This window comes from Seriola aureovittata, chromosome 2, assembly GCF_021018895.1.
Source record: "Seriola aureovittata isolate HTS-2021-v1 ecotype China chromosome 2, ASM2101889v1, whole genome shotgun sequence".
NCBI classification, from domain to species: Eukaryota; Metazoa; Chordata; class Actinopteri; order Carangiformes; family Carangidae; genus Seriola; species Seriola aureovittata.
The window spans coordinates 13,502,358-13,517,481 of record NC_079365.1 but is presented as its reverse complement, the minus strand read 5'-3'; the positions used below and the strand labels follow the sequence as shown (position 1 = coordinate 13,517,481).

The following is a 15,124-nucleotide window of genomic DNA, read 5'->3' as shown; positions in this document are numbered from 1 at the left end:
GAACCCTGGATTGGTCTTTGATTTACAGTTGTTTTGTATCAATTTGTAGAATTTTTATTTTGATGTAATAGTGCCACTGTAGCCATTTGCTTATTATGGAATAAGACAAAACAAGCAACACTTTTAAAGTTTTATCATAGCACTCTCAAGTGTTGCTGGGTGGAGTTAATTACATAAAGGAACAGTTCAACATTTTGGGTAATGTGTTAAATGAGAATATCACTCTCATGTCTCTACAGTAGATGTAGTAACTACAGCCAGCAGCAGGTTAGCTTAGCTTAGCAAAGAGACTGGAAACATGGGGAAAAAGCTAGTGTGGCTCTGTTCAAAAGTGGTTAAATTATGCTGTGTGTGAATATTTGAATCGCTCATTTGAATATTTGTTTGTGCATTTCATTATGACAATCTTGAGAGTATTTTGAGCTAATGAGCTAATGGACACATGAATTTCCCCTAGGGGATAAATAAAGTATCTATCTATGTATTTACTTCACTTTTGTAGTAGTAGTTAATTCATCAGATTGGTCAGTTGACTTGTGACCGCAGTGAAAAATTCAAATAATTTAAAAGGGGAATTTCCAATCAACTAATCATGTAGAGTACTACTCAGTCTGTGAAAAAATCTCAGCTTCTGCTGCATGATGTCTTTTTTGTAACATCTGTCTTTTGTAACCCCCTTAACTTAACAGATGTGTAATACTAAATCGTTTGAGTATCCCTTTGTGAAATACAAAAACAACTCACCCGCAAAAATCAAAAAGAAAACATCTCTGGCTGATTTTGACAGCCACATTCATTAACAGGCTATGACTAGGTGTTTTTGATTTTTTTTGTTAGAATTTGTGTTTTTCACAAAATATTTCAGTCCATTTCAGTTTTCATAGAATCACATTTATTTGTTTCATATGGACTACCATCTGTATAATAATACACAAATGAAGTCTCAATGTGATTAAAACTGTGTTTTATTCATTTGTAGTTGCAGTGCTGGTTGATTTCAGATGGTTTTAGCAATGGAGAAAAAAATGTTAAAAGTAAAATGAGGTTCAATCTTTCAGTCCACCAATAAACAAAACAATTGTTTAAGAGCAGTACCAGTATTTTTGTCATATATTTCGTTGTTGTGCGTTTTTGTTCTGCTACTTTAGACTATTGTTGCTTTTGTTTACAATCTAAATACAGTTGTGTTTAATAATGTTCATACAGATTTATTTCTGTCAGAAATACAGTCAATTCCAAACGACTGGTTGATTTAACCCTCTGAGGTGTCACTTCTGTCAGATTTCTTTCAGTCTGTGACAACAAAAGATGACATCTCTGCTTCCTTCTGTCTAAACACTGTACAAAGGTAACAAGAGCAACATTTGAGAGGAGATGACAGACGTTTCTATTCATGAGTCCCTGCTGATGAGACTGATGCAGAAATCAAACATCAAAAACACTGGTACTGTCCTTGAAGACATGATATGTTACCATCATTAACTGTGACATTTACATGTTGGAAAGCTTGCCAGTGATCCTTAGGTTCACTCCTCTTCATTTTTTATCCCATTTCTCAGGCTTTAATCCTTTTTTGATGCAGGAGTAACAAAATAATATCCCACAGCACAACCCAGACATCTTGAAAGGCAATGCACTGAATTAAATTGAAATCCTTTAAGGTTAGGCCAGGACTGAAGCTTAGACACTGTTACCTCTCGTTGCATGTTTCTATGCATCATTTCAGCTTTTTGTCTGAGTCAATGTCTCCTCGTCCTGGAAATATGGATGTTCTAGTGCATTCAGGGCGGATATTCGTTTCAAGGGGTCAAACGTCAGCATGTTCTGTGGATGAAAGGATAGCAGGATGTTAGAGCTGTGTCACTGTCAAATTTCAGGTCTTGATGGAATATTTTGACATTCTGAGAAATACCCTTATTCACTCTCTTGTCAACACTTAGATGAGGAGGCTGTATGGTAAATATGACGCTACAGCAAGAAGCTTGTTAGCTTAGCTTAGCTTAGCATAAAGACTGGAAACTGGGGGAAACAGCTAGCCTGACTCTGCGCATAGGTAACAAAATCCACAATCCACATCCAGCACCTCTAAAGCTTATTAATTATCATATTATATCTTGTTTGTTTAATCTGCACAAAAAAGTAAAGAAATGGATTTTAAAAAATGGTTTATGCACCAGGTTTATGCACTTGTTGCTAGGCAACCAGCAGAAACTCCAGGCAGTTCCTGGTTGAAAAGGGGTCACACTATTGCTTTAACATATAAAGAGGAAATTCATGAAAAAGAACAAAATGAATAGTCACAAAAAATTTGCTAATATGACTCCTTAGCTTCATTGCGTCATTAAGATTTAGTTGATAAAATTTAGTTATTTCAACAAGCTGCTGTCTGATATTGTGTTTCTATTATTTTGCACTAAAACTATATTTTCTACAATTATATGGAGAAGCAAAAATAAATATACCATTTACTTTAAAAGGTATTTTGAAGTCACTGGTTCAGCCCCAGATAAGCAACATTTACTGTGCATTTTATTTTTTTTATTTTTTTAACATCAGTTGGTGAATTAAATAGCAATCTATAAGAAAAGCTGAGGTTTTATTTCTCTGTTCTCTAACTCAACCAGCTGACAATTCAACATTTTCCAATACTGCACCAGTGAAATTCTGGTGGCTTGTGTTGATTATCACCAGACTTCTTCTGGAGTCTGAGGTGACTTATCTGTTACTGTCCTGATTCCAACTCTGTTTACAGCTGACAGTGAGTTACCAGGCAGGATGGACTTTCACTATAATTAAAACATTTTTCAAGTTCCAAACCGAATCTTACCAGCAATAATTGTGCCCCCTGCTCATTTATCTCTGAAACAAAGTCAGCAATTGGGCGAGGCATGAGAGGGGGGAAGTTTTTTCTTGACAGTGTGACGTCAGTCGGCCACTCGTCCTCTGGTGGCAAGCCAATAACTCTGAAATCACATATTATTTTCATTGAAACAAGTATAATATGAATCCATCTACCAATACATGTCTTAGTCGGCTAAACGTGATGGAAGCTGTGTGTTACTCACTCAAAAATTTTCCCAAGTTGATCCACTTCTGATTCACCACAGAACAACGGTCTAAGCAAACAAAGCAATAATTGTGAGGCATGAATATCTTTACCCAAGCTGAACCAATGTCGTCATGCAAAGTGTCACTTCTACCAGTAGATGGAGCTACTGTGTGTATCACTGAGCTGATCTGGAAGATGATGTAGAGCAGTCTGGTGACTTTAAAGCTTTCCGCCACACATCACCTCAGGCAAACCAGTCACAAAATACTTACTATCATGTCTTGTCTCTAAATTCACTGATTATGACTTTTGCACCAACACTAGTGAAGGAGCAGGTCATTGTCCGTGAGCTGGGTTTCTATTGGCCTGCAAGAGATACCTGACCCCCTCCAGCGGCAACTCAATTTTCGAGTTTGGGGCAGTCTTGAAAAACTAGTAAGGGGGTCTGACCTTTGAAGTTGAATTAAATTCTGTATTACAGCAGTTTTTATGTTTGTATGCTTTCTTGAAGAGGGGTAAGACTGAAGTAGACTAGATTTAGATTTTGCTGTAACATCGTGTCTGGCAAAGCCCTGCTGTTTTTCAACAATTCACCTTCCGACAGCCTGAGGCTCGGAGCAGATTTCCCCAGAGCCACAGATAACCTCATAATGTGATTCATTTACAGATAAAATCTGGACACTCGCATCACCAGTATCCCTACTATAGGCAATGAGACGAGCCTAGGGGTGGAGTTTTTATTCAAACATAACACGGAGATGTTCATATTGAATGTATTTTCAAGCTGTTTGCTGCAAATGTATTTCATTTGTTTTCACTCAGGGCAACTAAAGCGTGACTTAAAGTACAAGACGGGACAAGACTTTTGTCAATATTTAACCAAAGTCACGGTCTTTCCCTAAACTCACCTACAGTGTTTTAGTAACCCATACCGAACAACAAATAAGAGGCGAGACATCCCATATGCCCTAGCTTCCTTTCCTATGATTTATGTGCAGGATACGGAATAAAGCAAGAGTTTCCTCCAAAACATATTTGTTAAATCAAATCAATGTAAATCAAATGTATTTGGAAAGGTAAACGGTGGTTGTGTGTGCGTGTGTGTGTGTGTGTATGTGTGTGTGTGTGTGTGTGTGTGTGTGTGTATGTGTATGTGTGTGTGTGTGTGTATGTGTATGTGTATGTTTATGTGTGTGTGTGTGTGTGTGTGTGTGTGTATGTGTATGTGTTTGTGTGTGTGTGTGTTAGATTTAGAAACTCTGGACTGTCTTGAGGAGTTATATGAGAAATCACAACTCACTTTGACTCAGGTCAACGTCAAAATCTAATGCACTGTCCAAAGCCTCTCTTTTCACCAAATGTATCAAAATGTGTTTGTTACAAATACAGAGATTATAATCTCATCATAACAGACACACTAACATGAAGAACGTTAGTGCGTCTCTTTTTTTAATCTGAAAATGACTCTGCTGACTCACTTGCGTCGGAACATCTCAGCAAAGATGCAGCCAGTGCTCCAGATGTCCACAGGTGTGGCGTAACTGGACTGTAGCAGCACCTCAGGAGGGCGATACCACAGTGTCACCACCTGGGAGACACAAATATAGAGTCCATCAACACTAGTACGTGTAGATAGTAACATTCACAGGGATCATATTAAAGTACTATACTGGTGGCTTGGCAGGTTTTGGCTTGTTAGTGATGAAAATTGCCATAATTTAACTTCAGTGTTTCGACAGCAGTTTACAAAACTCTCAGGTGGCCAGTTTTTTAAATACATTTCACTACAGTATGAATATCAAGCTGTACATTGTGTTGAGCAAATGTTAACAGTCTTAGCTAAGACTGTGAGCCTGGTAAACATTAGCTACCCTCTAAACAACAACACCATGTTAGCACAATCACTGCGAACATGTCAGTATGCTCACACAGCTGCTAGGGTGGCTGTCGACTCTTAGTCTTGTTAAAACTGATCCTTTGGTATGAATTCAAGGAAGCTCAATCCAAGATTTGACATGGACGTGAAGTTGGTCATGTCTTGTATTCACAGGGTTAATGTTCATGTATCATCAATGAAGAATTTAACTGCGACTTAATAGATTAGTTATCTCAGTCAAATTTTCAACGGCTAAAGGTTGATTTGTTTTTGAACTGAAATAAATGCTGTATGAATGGTTAAAATCTAAATATCTTTAAAAAAAAATGATACTATGCTTTGAAAAAATGCTGTACAAATGACACGATAAAGTACTGGCACTGCATGGTCCAGGTGCGTCCGTACCACAGGAGTGAGAGCCATGTGGCAGCTGTAGATCCTGGCTAGCCCAAAGTCAGCTAGCTTCACCTGGCCCTGGCTGGTTACCAGAATATTCTCTGGTTTCAGGTCTCTGTGCATCACGCGGTTAGAGTGAAGGAATGTAAGACCACACAGCAACTGCCTCATCAAGTCCTGCAAAAGAAAAAAAAAACCACACACGCACACACACAGGCATACTTTAAATGACTCCAAATATAAAAAAAACAGATTAACTTTCGAAATCGGGCTTCTATGCCTGACTAACAAAAGGCTCATACTGTTTCTATCTTGTGACGAATTTCACAAATTATGCAGTTTACTTTAGATACTGTTTCTCACTTTAATGCGGCCAGGAGATAAGCCGGGAGCTGGAGCTCTCTCGAGGTACGTCTTGAGGTCTTGGTCCACATGCTCAAAGACCAGAGTGACTTTAGTCTCCTGGTCTGACCTCTGGGTGGCACATACATCCATGAGCCTGGCATGTAGAATAAATACTGTGACTTCTGTGAGAGGTTTAGTCAGTGGATTACAGATGACATAGACTGAAATACTGAAAAAAAAAACAAAAAAACACTTACCTGACTACATTTGGGTGGTCAAACTGCTCCAGCCTTCTCAACAGAGCCACCTCTCTGACCGTGGAGATGGGCAGGCCATTTTGATCCGTCTGGACACGCACGCTCTTCAGAGCAACAAACTGCCCGCTCTCCGTGTCTCTGGCCTTATATACAGTCCCGTAAGCGCCTCCTCCGATCTCTGCCACTGGCTCATACTGGATACTGGTGGCGTGGGCCATGGCCAAGCTCAGACAGACTGAGAGACACACACAACACACAGATTAGATGCAGAAACTATGAATGCTTGTAATGAAAATAATTAATTATCTCCTTTGGTCTCACTCCCACTGTCCTACGAAAACATCCCTTGACTCAACCCTACCAAGTTCACAGCTAAGTATAGAATAAGTATAGAAAGTATATTTGCAACAAAAATTGAATGTGTTATCGCAACAGATAACTGTGTATGATTCATTTATAGATTAAAAAAGAAAACAGAAGGTAACAGAAAAAATAATACGGAAAGACAAGACACAAAAACATCCGACAAAAATAATAATCCCCAAAGTCAAGTTAACAGATCTGAGATAAACAGCTGTTAAAAAGCTGCTAAAAAAACACAAATGTCAACCTCACACTGGCACCAGAGGAAAAGCCAAGTGGTCACCAAAGTAACAAGTATTTATCCACTGGGGACCATAAAAAGCTGTACAAAATTTCAATGCAATTCATCCATTAGTTGTTGAGATATTTCAGATTGGACCAACGAAGAGAGCCACTCTGCCAGCATGGCAAACAAAAAAACAAAAACCGAAAGAACAAACAGCGTAACAGTATAATGGGCTCTACATGAACTCTCCGTCCTGGAAAAATATACACTTCTCTCCTCAGCCGTAACGACAGAACCGTCCTCAGAGTAACACTTTGCAGAAGCTGAAATTCTTTGTCGTTTCGCTCCAGACCTTTCCCATCCAAAATTTACGGGCGCTCCTCACAACAGCTCTCGTGCTTGCATCATTTTTTGAACGAATATAAAATCTATTTTCAGCCAGGCAGTTTACACATGAAAATCTATTCTACCCATGTTTCCACAAGTTCTCTAAACGCCGTGAAATGTGTCTAATTTCACCTGTGGCAGCACTGCCTTTCATTTTATTCATTTAAATTTATTCAAGCTTTTGCACCCCAATGGCCTCAGCTTGTTAGTACAGTGTTGTCATTCCTGGAGCTCTTCAATGACTCCTCGGCTGCAGGATGCACCAGTGTGTGTGTGTGTGTGTGTGTGTGTGTGTGTGTGTGTGTGTGTGTGTGTGTGTGTGTGTGTGGGGGGGGGGGGGGGGGGGCTTCATTTAGCAATCAGTCACAGCAGCTTTCAACGTACCGAGCAATAAACCCCTGTCTCTCGTCTTTACGAAGGAGGATAACAGTTTTTTTTTCCTGCTCAAGCTCAGTCTGTAAAACAAATATCAACCAGTGCGTAGTGGTTATGGTACTGCTGCATACAGGAGAGGCTGCTTCAAAGAGAGAGATGCTGTACAGCTCAACAACCTGCTGGATGTGCCAGGGAGCTGACTGGGCCATTCTGGTTCTGTGCTGAATGTACAACATTTGCAGTTACAAAAATACTGTTTCAGCTGTTTGGATTGGGTTATATGAATAAAATCTTCTAACACAGAAGGTGTCATTTTATCTTATGATATCAGTGCATATTGTGATATGATAAGATTTTCTGAAAATATGACTGAAAAACTGTTTATGGATAAAATATCTGAATCGGAATGTCGAATTAAACACTTTAAAAAAAAAAGCTTTTTAGTTAGTTTCTAACTTTGCCTGCTGTTTGGCGCTGGGCTGGTAGCGCTGACACTGATGAGGGAAGTGAGAACAAAAACAGTGAAGTTATGGGCAGAACTGCAGAGTCAGGTGATTATTCTCTGTGGGTTCATTACTAAAAGTGACCGATTTCAAAATAAAAGTAGTAATTTGACTCATTGTCAATATAAAATATTGATTGGTTCAGCTTTAACAAAATATAGACACGAAATTAAAAATCAGTATATTTCAGCCATTCTGGCAGCAGAAGGCAACTATGCTTGCAGCATAGTGCACAACATTTTATAGCTACTTGTGCTGGCCTCTACAGTGAAGCCTCATAAGAGCCCTCCAGGTACTTTAGGTGCCAAGTGTTGGAAAGTGTGACATATTTTCACTCATATTCAACAAATGTTTTATAATCCACGAGCTGCAGGACAAAGTACCTGACCTCCTCAAAGAAATCAAATGACTCACTGAATGGCACGCCACTTTAAAGCAAATACACTTAACATGAGACTTTTGGCCGCCACTCGGCCAACACAGGAAGCGCCTTCAACCACTCAAACCAAACAGCTTTTTGTCCACTCGCTCATCACTTTTCAATGACTTCTCCACAAACTCCACCCATCCCTGCCGTCTCCTGCCAGGTATCATCGAGCGCCTTCCTTCCATTTGTTTAAGTCTCCGCCCGTCTGATTTGTCACACCAGTAGACTTCCCCTGGACATGCGTCAGCCTGTCCCATCACCCCCTCACCTCTTCACCTCCTAAACTCAATTTAGACCATTTAATACACAGATCCATGGTTGTTACCTGCCCAGTTTTTATGTGATTTTGAAAAGCTTAACAGTATCTTAAACTTAGGCTCATGTGAATATCTTCGGCTAACATGGATGGAACTGATACCACACTCAGAAAAATGTATGTGATCAAAGGTGAAACAATTAGGTGATTTACTCATGAGTTGACCAACAACAAATTATTTGACAGAAATCTTTGATTTGTTTGATTCGTTTCAAATCATTTTCAAAACATTGAATGTGAGGCTTTGATGGTTTGTTTTTCAAATATCAGAGTAAACTTAATGTCCTTGGGATTTTAACTGTTGGTTGGATACAATAATAGTAATCTCAATGTCTCCTTGGGCCTTTTTCACTACTTTTTTTGACATTTTATTGACAAAACAATTAATATATTATTTGAGAAAATAATCGGCTGATTATTCAGTAAAGACAATAATTGTTCGTTGCAGACATATACTTATATACAACTTAAATTTGGCTTCAGGTAGAAAATGTGTCATAACAATATCAATAAAATACAAAACTTTCAACTGCCAATAGTAAACAGTGTCAGACTGTGTAAAAAACATGATCACAGTGGACTTGTTAAGGCAGAAAAAGTGCGAAAGAGATGGAGCAGGGCTGGAGTTAAATAGTTTCTGCAGAGAAAAGTACAGTAACAAAAGAGCAGAAACACAATCCACTGAAAGCCAAACACTTCAACAAGGAATTCATTCTCTCCTGTTGTATACCTCACTCCTCATTTTGTGAGGAGGAGGATTTAAAGCTGGTACTCCAAACTTTAATGCTGTAAAAACGGCTAAAGGGCATATCTGGACTTTAACTTTTTATAAACGTTTGCCTCATGCGCCTGGAGTAAGAATACAGATAAAAGCAGAGTCACTGCTGAGTCTAACAGTGCGTTCACCTTTCAGCACTGATTTTCAAAATTATAGGATGATTTGGTGACTCATATTTACAACCTTTTGGATCTGCATGCAAATCTCACGAGAGCTGCGGTCAACTGTTCTACTAACTAAGATTTGATGTGAGCAGATATTTAAGTAAGATTCAAAACCTGACATGAGTTCTTGATATGTCAAGGTATCTATAGGCGTCAATACTGTGCTAAGATACTAGTGAAGGGGAAAATGATGTTAGCACAGGGCTTCGGGTTGTTATGGCCAAGTGTTTGAGTAACATATGTATGCTGCCAAACCACAATTATTGAAGTGGTTAATATAAACTATTGTTGATAAGAGGAAGTGATGTTGCATTATTCGTGCTGAACGCACCACATTTCTTCCTCTCATACAAGGAAAGTTGAGTCAGAGTGTCTGCGGACAAGAATCTGCCGGCATTCCTTTGTATCTGCAAAAAATCCTGCCAAAAATATTCATGTGGAAACTCAGCTGTGAATTACACTACAAATAAAGCTTCCTCTCCGACAAAAAAAAGAACAAACCCCAGGAATTTTTTTTTTTTAACATTGCTGAATGTTTTACTTTTCTGAGCGGCAGACTTTACATCCATGACATCTTTAATAAAAATCTCTCCTTTAATTTCAAGAAAATAAAGATCTGTGATTTTTGATTCTAAAATGACGACAAGTTTTCAACACACTTCACTGATTGTGCTTCATTCAAATCCCCGCACACATTTAGATGCAACCAGTGAACTATAACTTCACTACTGCAATTAACTACATACACATTCAGAAAAATATCTGACTCTCTTTCTTTGTGGTTTTGCTACAACCACGCAGAAAGTTAATGAACTGACACTTTAAATAAGAAAAAAATTGTTTCATCACTTCACAGTTTGAAACTACACATAGACAACTTGCTTAGCAATCTGTATTTTCAGAACTGTGGCTCATACACATCCGTTTTCTGACAAAGTAGAAATGAAGATGTTAAACATTTATTTTTTACAATATAAATGTTATAATACAAATGTAGAATTTCATTAAATTCATAGTTCTAAAATGCCTATAGATAACAAACTGTACAACAGTCAAACCATTTCAAAAACTGAAAAGCATTAAAGATTAATATCAATTAAAATTAGTTATGTATTTTCAATTTTAAAGGATACCTGGAAGCATTTTTTTCGTTGTTTGAAAATACAGTTTTCCAAAACATTGCATGACAGTGCAATCTGTAATAAAAAAAACAAAAACTACTGCATATATGTTTTGTACATATTATATGTCAAAATATACTCAGTATCTTAAAAGCTGAGGGTGATAATATCTCAGTGCAGCACTACATTTTCCTTCTTTAAGACAAACTATTTTGATGATATATTGCACATACTTTCCAGATGTTGAGTGTCCAGTAAAAGTGAAGCTGCAGCTGATTTTAAGGTGTTTACCGTCCACAGCTCATTGTGTGAGTGCAACATTCCTCTGCAGGTTGTGTGGCAACTGCTGTGGGAGGCTGCACAGCCACAAAGGGACACAAAGTCCGACAAATACAAAAAAATACTTGAGAAGAGCGGACGAGGAGGAGGAGGAGGAGGAGGAGGAGGAGGAAGGGGCTGTGAAAAAGGGTGAATTTCCTGGCCTTTGCTGTCAAAATGTCAAACTGCTCAAAGTTACTCTATTTTTTGTTTTATTCCTAATAGAGCTCAACCAACAATGGATTTTTAAAGGCTGATACCAGTATCAATATTTTATAGTTTGAGTATATTTCCTCTCTTTCTTTTTTTTTTTTTTTTACCAAAATGCATAATTTTCCTTATATTTGGTTACAATTATGACCAACAGTTGAAAAATAAAATTGCCTTTTTTTGTCAACATGCATGCTGATGGCAATATATCTGTGATCAGCCAATATCTGCTGTTGAGGAAGAAGTATTCACTTCCTTTACTGAAGTAAAAGTACCAATACAGCAATTTAAACACACTCTCTTACAAATCAATCCTGCATGAACAATCCTAATTAAGTAAAAGCAAATAAGTAGGCTGTTTACAGTTATTATATGGTTATTTACAGGGACACCAGTTAAATCTGCGGGGCGGTGAGATGATTAATGGGAGAGGAAAAAAGATAAAACAAAGTTCTGATACACAAATCTGTTTTCAAATTTTGGAATTTTTCTCTAATCTTTTTGTGAGATATTGGATAATTTGAACATTTATTGAAATGAAACCATGTGAGAAGTTTAGAGGGAAAAAATCACTATGTGGTGGAGCTGTTAACTGAAATGTGAACCAGACTACTGACTGGTTTTTGTTAGATGTCAGAAACCAGAAAGATTGGAAACTACTGGTTTAATTTTTAATCTTTAGTAACTAGTAACTAAAGCTGTAAAACAAATGTAGCGCAGTAGAAAGTACAATATATTGTCTGAAATGAAGTTGAGAGGAAGTATCAAAGTAAGTAGCAAAAAATGGAAATACTCAAGTATAGTACCTGTTCCTCAAAACTGTACTTAATTACAGTTCTTGAGTAAATGGACTAACTTACTTTCCAGCAGTAAAGTCGTCCAGCAAGTTTATATGTCAGGCTCTAATCCCTGCCAGTGTCCTTGATTTCACAACAGGGCGAAACAGAACAAAACAACAATTTAGGTTGAAAATAACTGAAACTATTCCACTGCATTACAGAAATAGCCTGTTGAAAGCCTGTCACTGTCTCATATAATGAATGATCAGGCTTGTTGTGGTCTTCATGACAAACGTCCTCTGGTCCTACAGGAAGTGGTCAGCCTGTACACGACTTGTCACCCTGAAAACATCTCCTCATTTCCTTTGCAGTGAAAGAGCAACGCTCACACCAACAGAAACAGACAGACAGACAGAGAGACAGAGAGAGAGAGAGAGAGATTGAAGCACAACATCTGGAAGTTTCACTGACACTGAGGTCATTAACCTGTCCGTCTGTATCGGCAGCTATTGATCACCAGCAGAGTCTGTCAGTATTGATTTGTCATGCAGGCGGAAGCTCACGTTTCCCCCACACTTTTCATTCATTTATGTTCTTGATCGAGTCCAAGTCGTAGCCGGGCAATGAAGGCCGGTGGGCGGAGGCGGAGAGAAGAAGCAGGGCAGAGGAGGAGGACAGACGGAAAAGCCCTCTTATATCCCGACACGTGGTGGCCCCTCCATATCTGCTCCTTTGTTAATTAAACTGGCAACAAAGTGCAGCAACAACAGGCCACACTTTTCCTCCTCGCCTACATGTTCAGTGACGTGGCGGAGGGAAACAAGCAAAGTACAGACGGGAGCGGATGAGACAGATCACCGCCTGCAACTTGCATTTCTTCCCCCACCTATAGCGCCTCACATTACATAAACGTCCGCTGCCAAAGTATCTCACACCCACAAGCGCGCGCGCGCGCACACACTTCACATACACACACACACAAACACACACACACACACGCACAAACATACACGTGAATCACAATCAGTTTCATGAAAACGACAGTTGAGACAGTGGACTAACCTCGCCTGTTTCTTCTCTGTGGCAGGTACTTCAGCTCTATGAGGAGGACATGCTCATTAATCTGCCACGTATTGCCTGACTCCTACAGGAACGGGTCAGGAGTGGCAGGTCGGGTCCAGGCCGAGGTTTACAGCCCGGTGGTGGATCTGATGTGAAGAAGCCAATCAAGCGATATGATTCAGGCCTCCACTCTGTGTTTTTTTTCTTCTTCTTCCAGCCTGCACTCTTTTTGGGTTGTCGCTTCCTGTTGATTCTCGCAACTCCTGGAGGAGGCGGAGCCAAAAATATTCAGCGGCACATCATGTAGGAAGAACCTAAAGCTCTGCTGTGGTATATTAACTTTCAAGTGACAATAATCATAAAGTAATGTATATATTTTATAGAGAGTCGTGCTTTTTGTCTGTCTGTCTAAATACTAGAAATAAGCCTGCATGTTGTATATCACACACCTATAATTTCAGTGGTAACACTTGAAGTCCCCTTATTTAGCATTTATTAGCAGTAGTCTATATAAACATATAGGCTCTTACAATTACCTTATAGTGGATAAGGTAATTGTAAGAGTGTAGTGTTTTTATTAGTTGCCTATTTGTCAGCAATTCTAACTTTTATGAAGACATGTTTTTTATTTATTACAACTATGTTTAACTATATAAATGTTTTCTTAGTTTAATTTAGTGTATTTATTTGCAAAAGTAACAAAATACAACAAAAAACAAACAAACAAAAACCAAACATGACACCATTAAAATGGATGGTGCTGGTGAGACTGAAAAAAAACCTCCAAATGGACCCATAAACATCTTACCAAGAAATAGATAAAACAATAGCATCTAAAATTAAAGGTTATTGTTGAGAAAAGAAAAAAAACACGATAAAGGAATTATTAATGCATCAGCACAATATGCAAAAGAAAACAGGTAAAAAAAAATATAGATTATAATGTATTATGTGTCAATCAGTTGCTACTCACACGCAGACAGAAATGTCACAATATACCAAATAAATAGTAGTTTGAATGAACAAATAAGCTTTGAGCCTATATTTGAAAACTGCACATTTTCATTGAATCTGTGACAGATTTTTAAATTCATTGTCATCAGTCTACTTCATTAATTCAATTACTCATTGGTTCATAATCTAAAATTCATCCTATTTTTACTGTTGTTGGTGCAATAGAACAAACTGTAGTTACCAAAATGAAAACGGTTGTAATAAAAGAAAACAAGAAAGTGAAAGAAATGAAAGGTGGAAAAGAATGTCCCCAAAACAGAATACTTGAATACATCAAGATAAATGAGTGTAAGCTACTTATACATAGATTTACAAGTTTCACTGTATCTAATAATCTTCCATGTTTGTAACATAACTTCATTGTTTATTCCACAAAACATGAAGTAGGCCTTTAAAAAGAAAAGTTATGTGAGAATAAAGTGTAAAGAAAACAAAAAAAAAAAGACCATCCTCTCCCTCATTTTCGCTGAACTCATGTTGTTGTTAAAGTTTCATTTTGGATTAGGGGGTTGTGCCCTGGACAACTTTGCTTTATTGGACTGGGACATCTTGCAATAATAAAAAAATAAAAAAACAAAAATCTAACCCTCTTATATTCTACTCTGAGTATTTAAATGATTAAGATTTCTAGTTTTAGATTAGTAAATTTGTTATAGAAATAAAAACAGTGCTCATTCATCATCACAGTGGCTTCTCCAATTGGCTACAGATTATAAATGTCAGGACATCGCCCACTGTTTCATGACTTCATAAACTGATATGAGCTGATGTAAGATAACACTCGGCTATAGGTTTTTACTACAATAACACATTTAAAAATACATCATTTTGGATATTTGTCAGACCTGTAGCCAGTGTCCGTCAGTCACAATAATCCGTCAGTCCACACTAATGATGGCATCTATGCTTTCAGGAAATTGTGCATCAATCACGTGAATACATACACTTATGTATTTACTGTAACTGGCGTGCCAGGAGTTTGTGACTCAGTAACAACCAACAATAAGAGCACACATGGAAGGCAAAGACTCATTAAAGGTTGATTTTTGTTCCTTTGTGGATGTTTATTGCTTACACACAAACTGCTTAATGTCTGCAAACTTTGAAAACAACATGTGATCGCAGAAAAACATGAATGGTGCATTTGTGGTTGTCTAT

General features: G+C 38.0%; 1 protein-coding gene across 1 annotated transcript; it reads right to left on the bottom strand.

Moving 5' to 3' along the window:
* Positions 1–869: 869 nt before the first annotated feature.
* Positions 870–13,217, bottom strand: cdk4 (cyclin dependent kinase 4). The gene is made up of 8 exons (XM_056364191.1): positions 12,953–13,217; positions 5,924–6,158; positions 5,685–5,820; positions 5,331–5,498; positions 4,528–4,637; positions 3,066–3,116; positions 2,828–2,963; positions 870–1,824 (listed from the first exon to the last, which is right to left on the bottom strand). The coding sequence occupies exons 2-8, from the start codon at positions 6,139–6,141 to the stop codon at positions 1,723–1,725; spliced, it is 921 nt and encodes a 306-aa protein (XP_056220166.1). The 5' UTR covers positions 6,142–6,158; positions 12,953–13,217; the 3' UTR covers positions 870–1,722.
* Between the last annotated feature and the right edge of the window lie 1,907 nt (positions 13,218–15,124).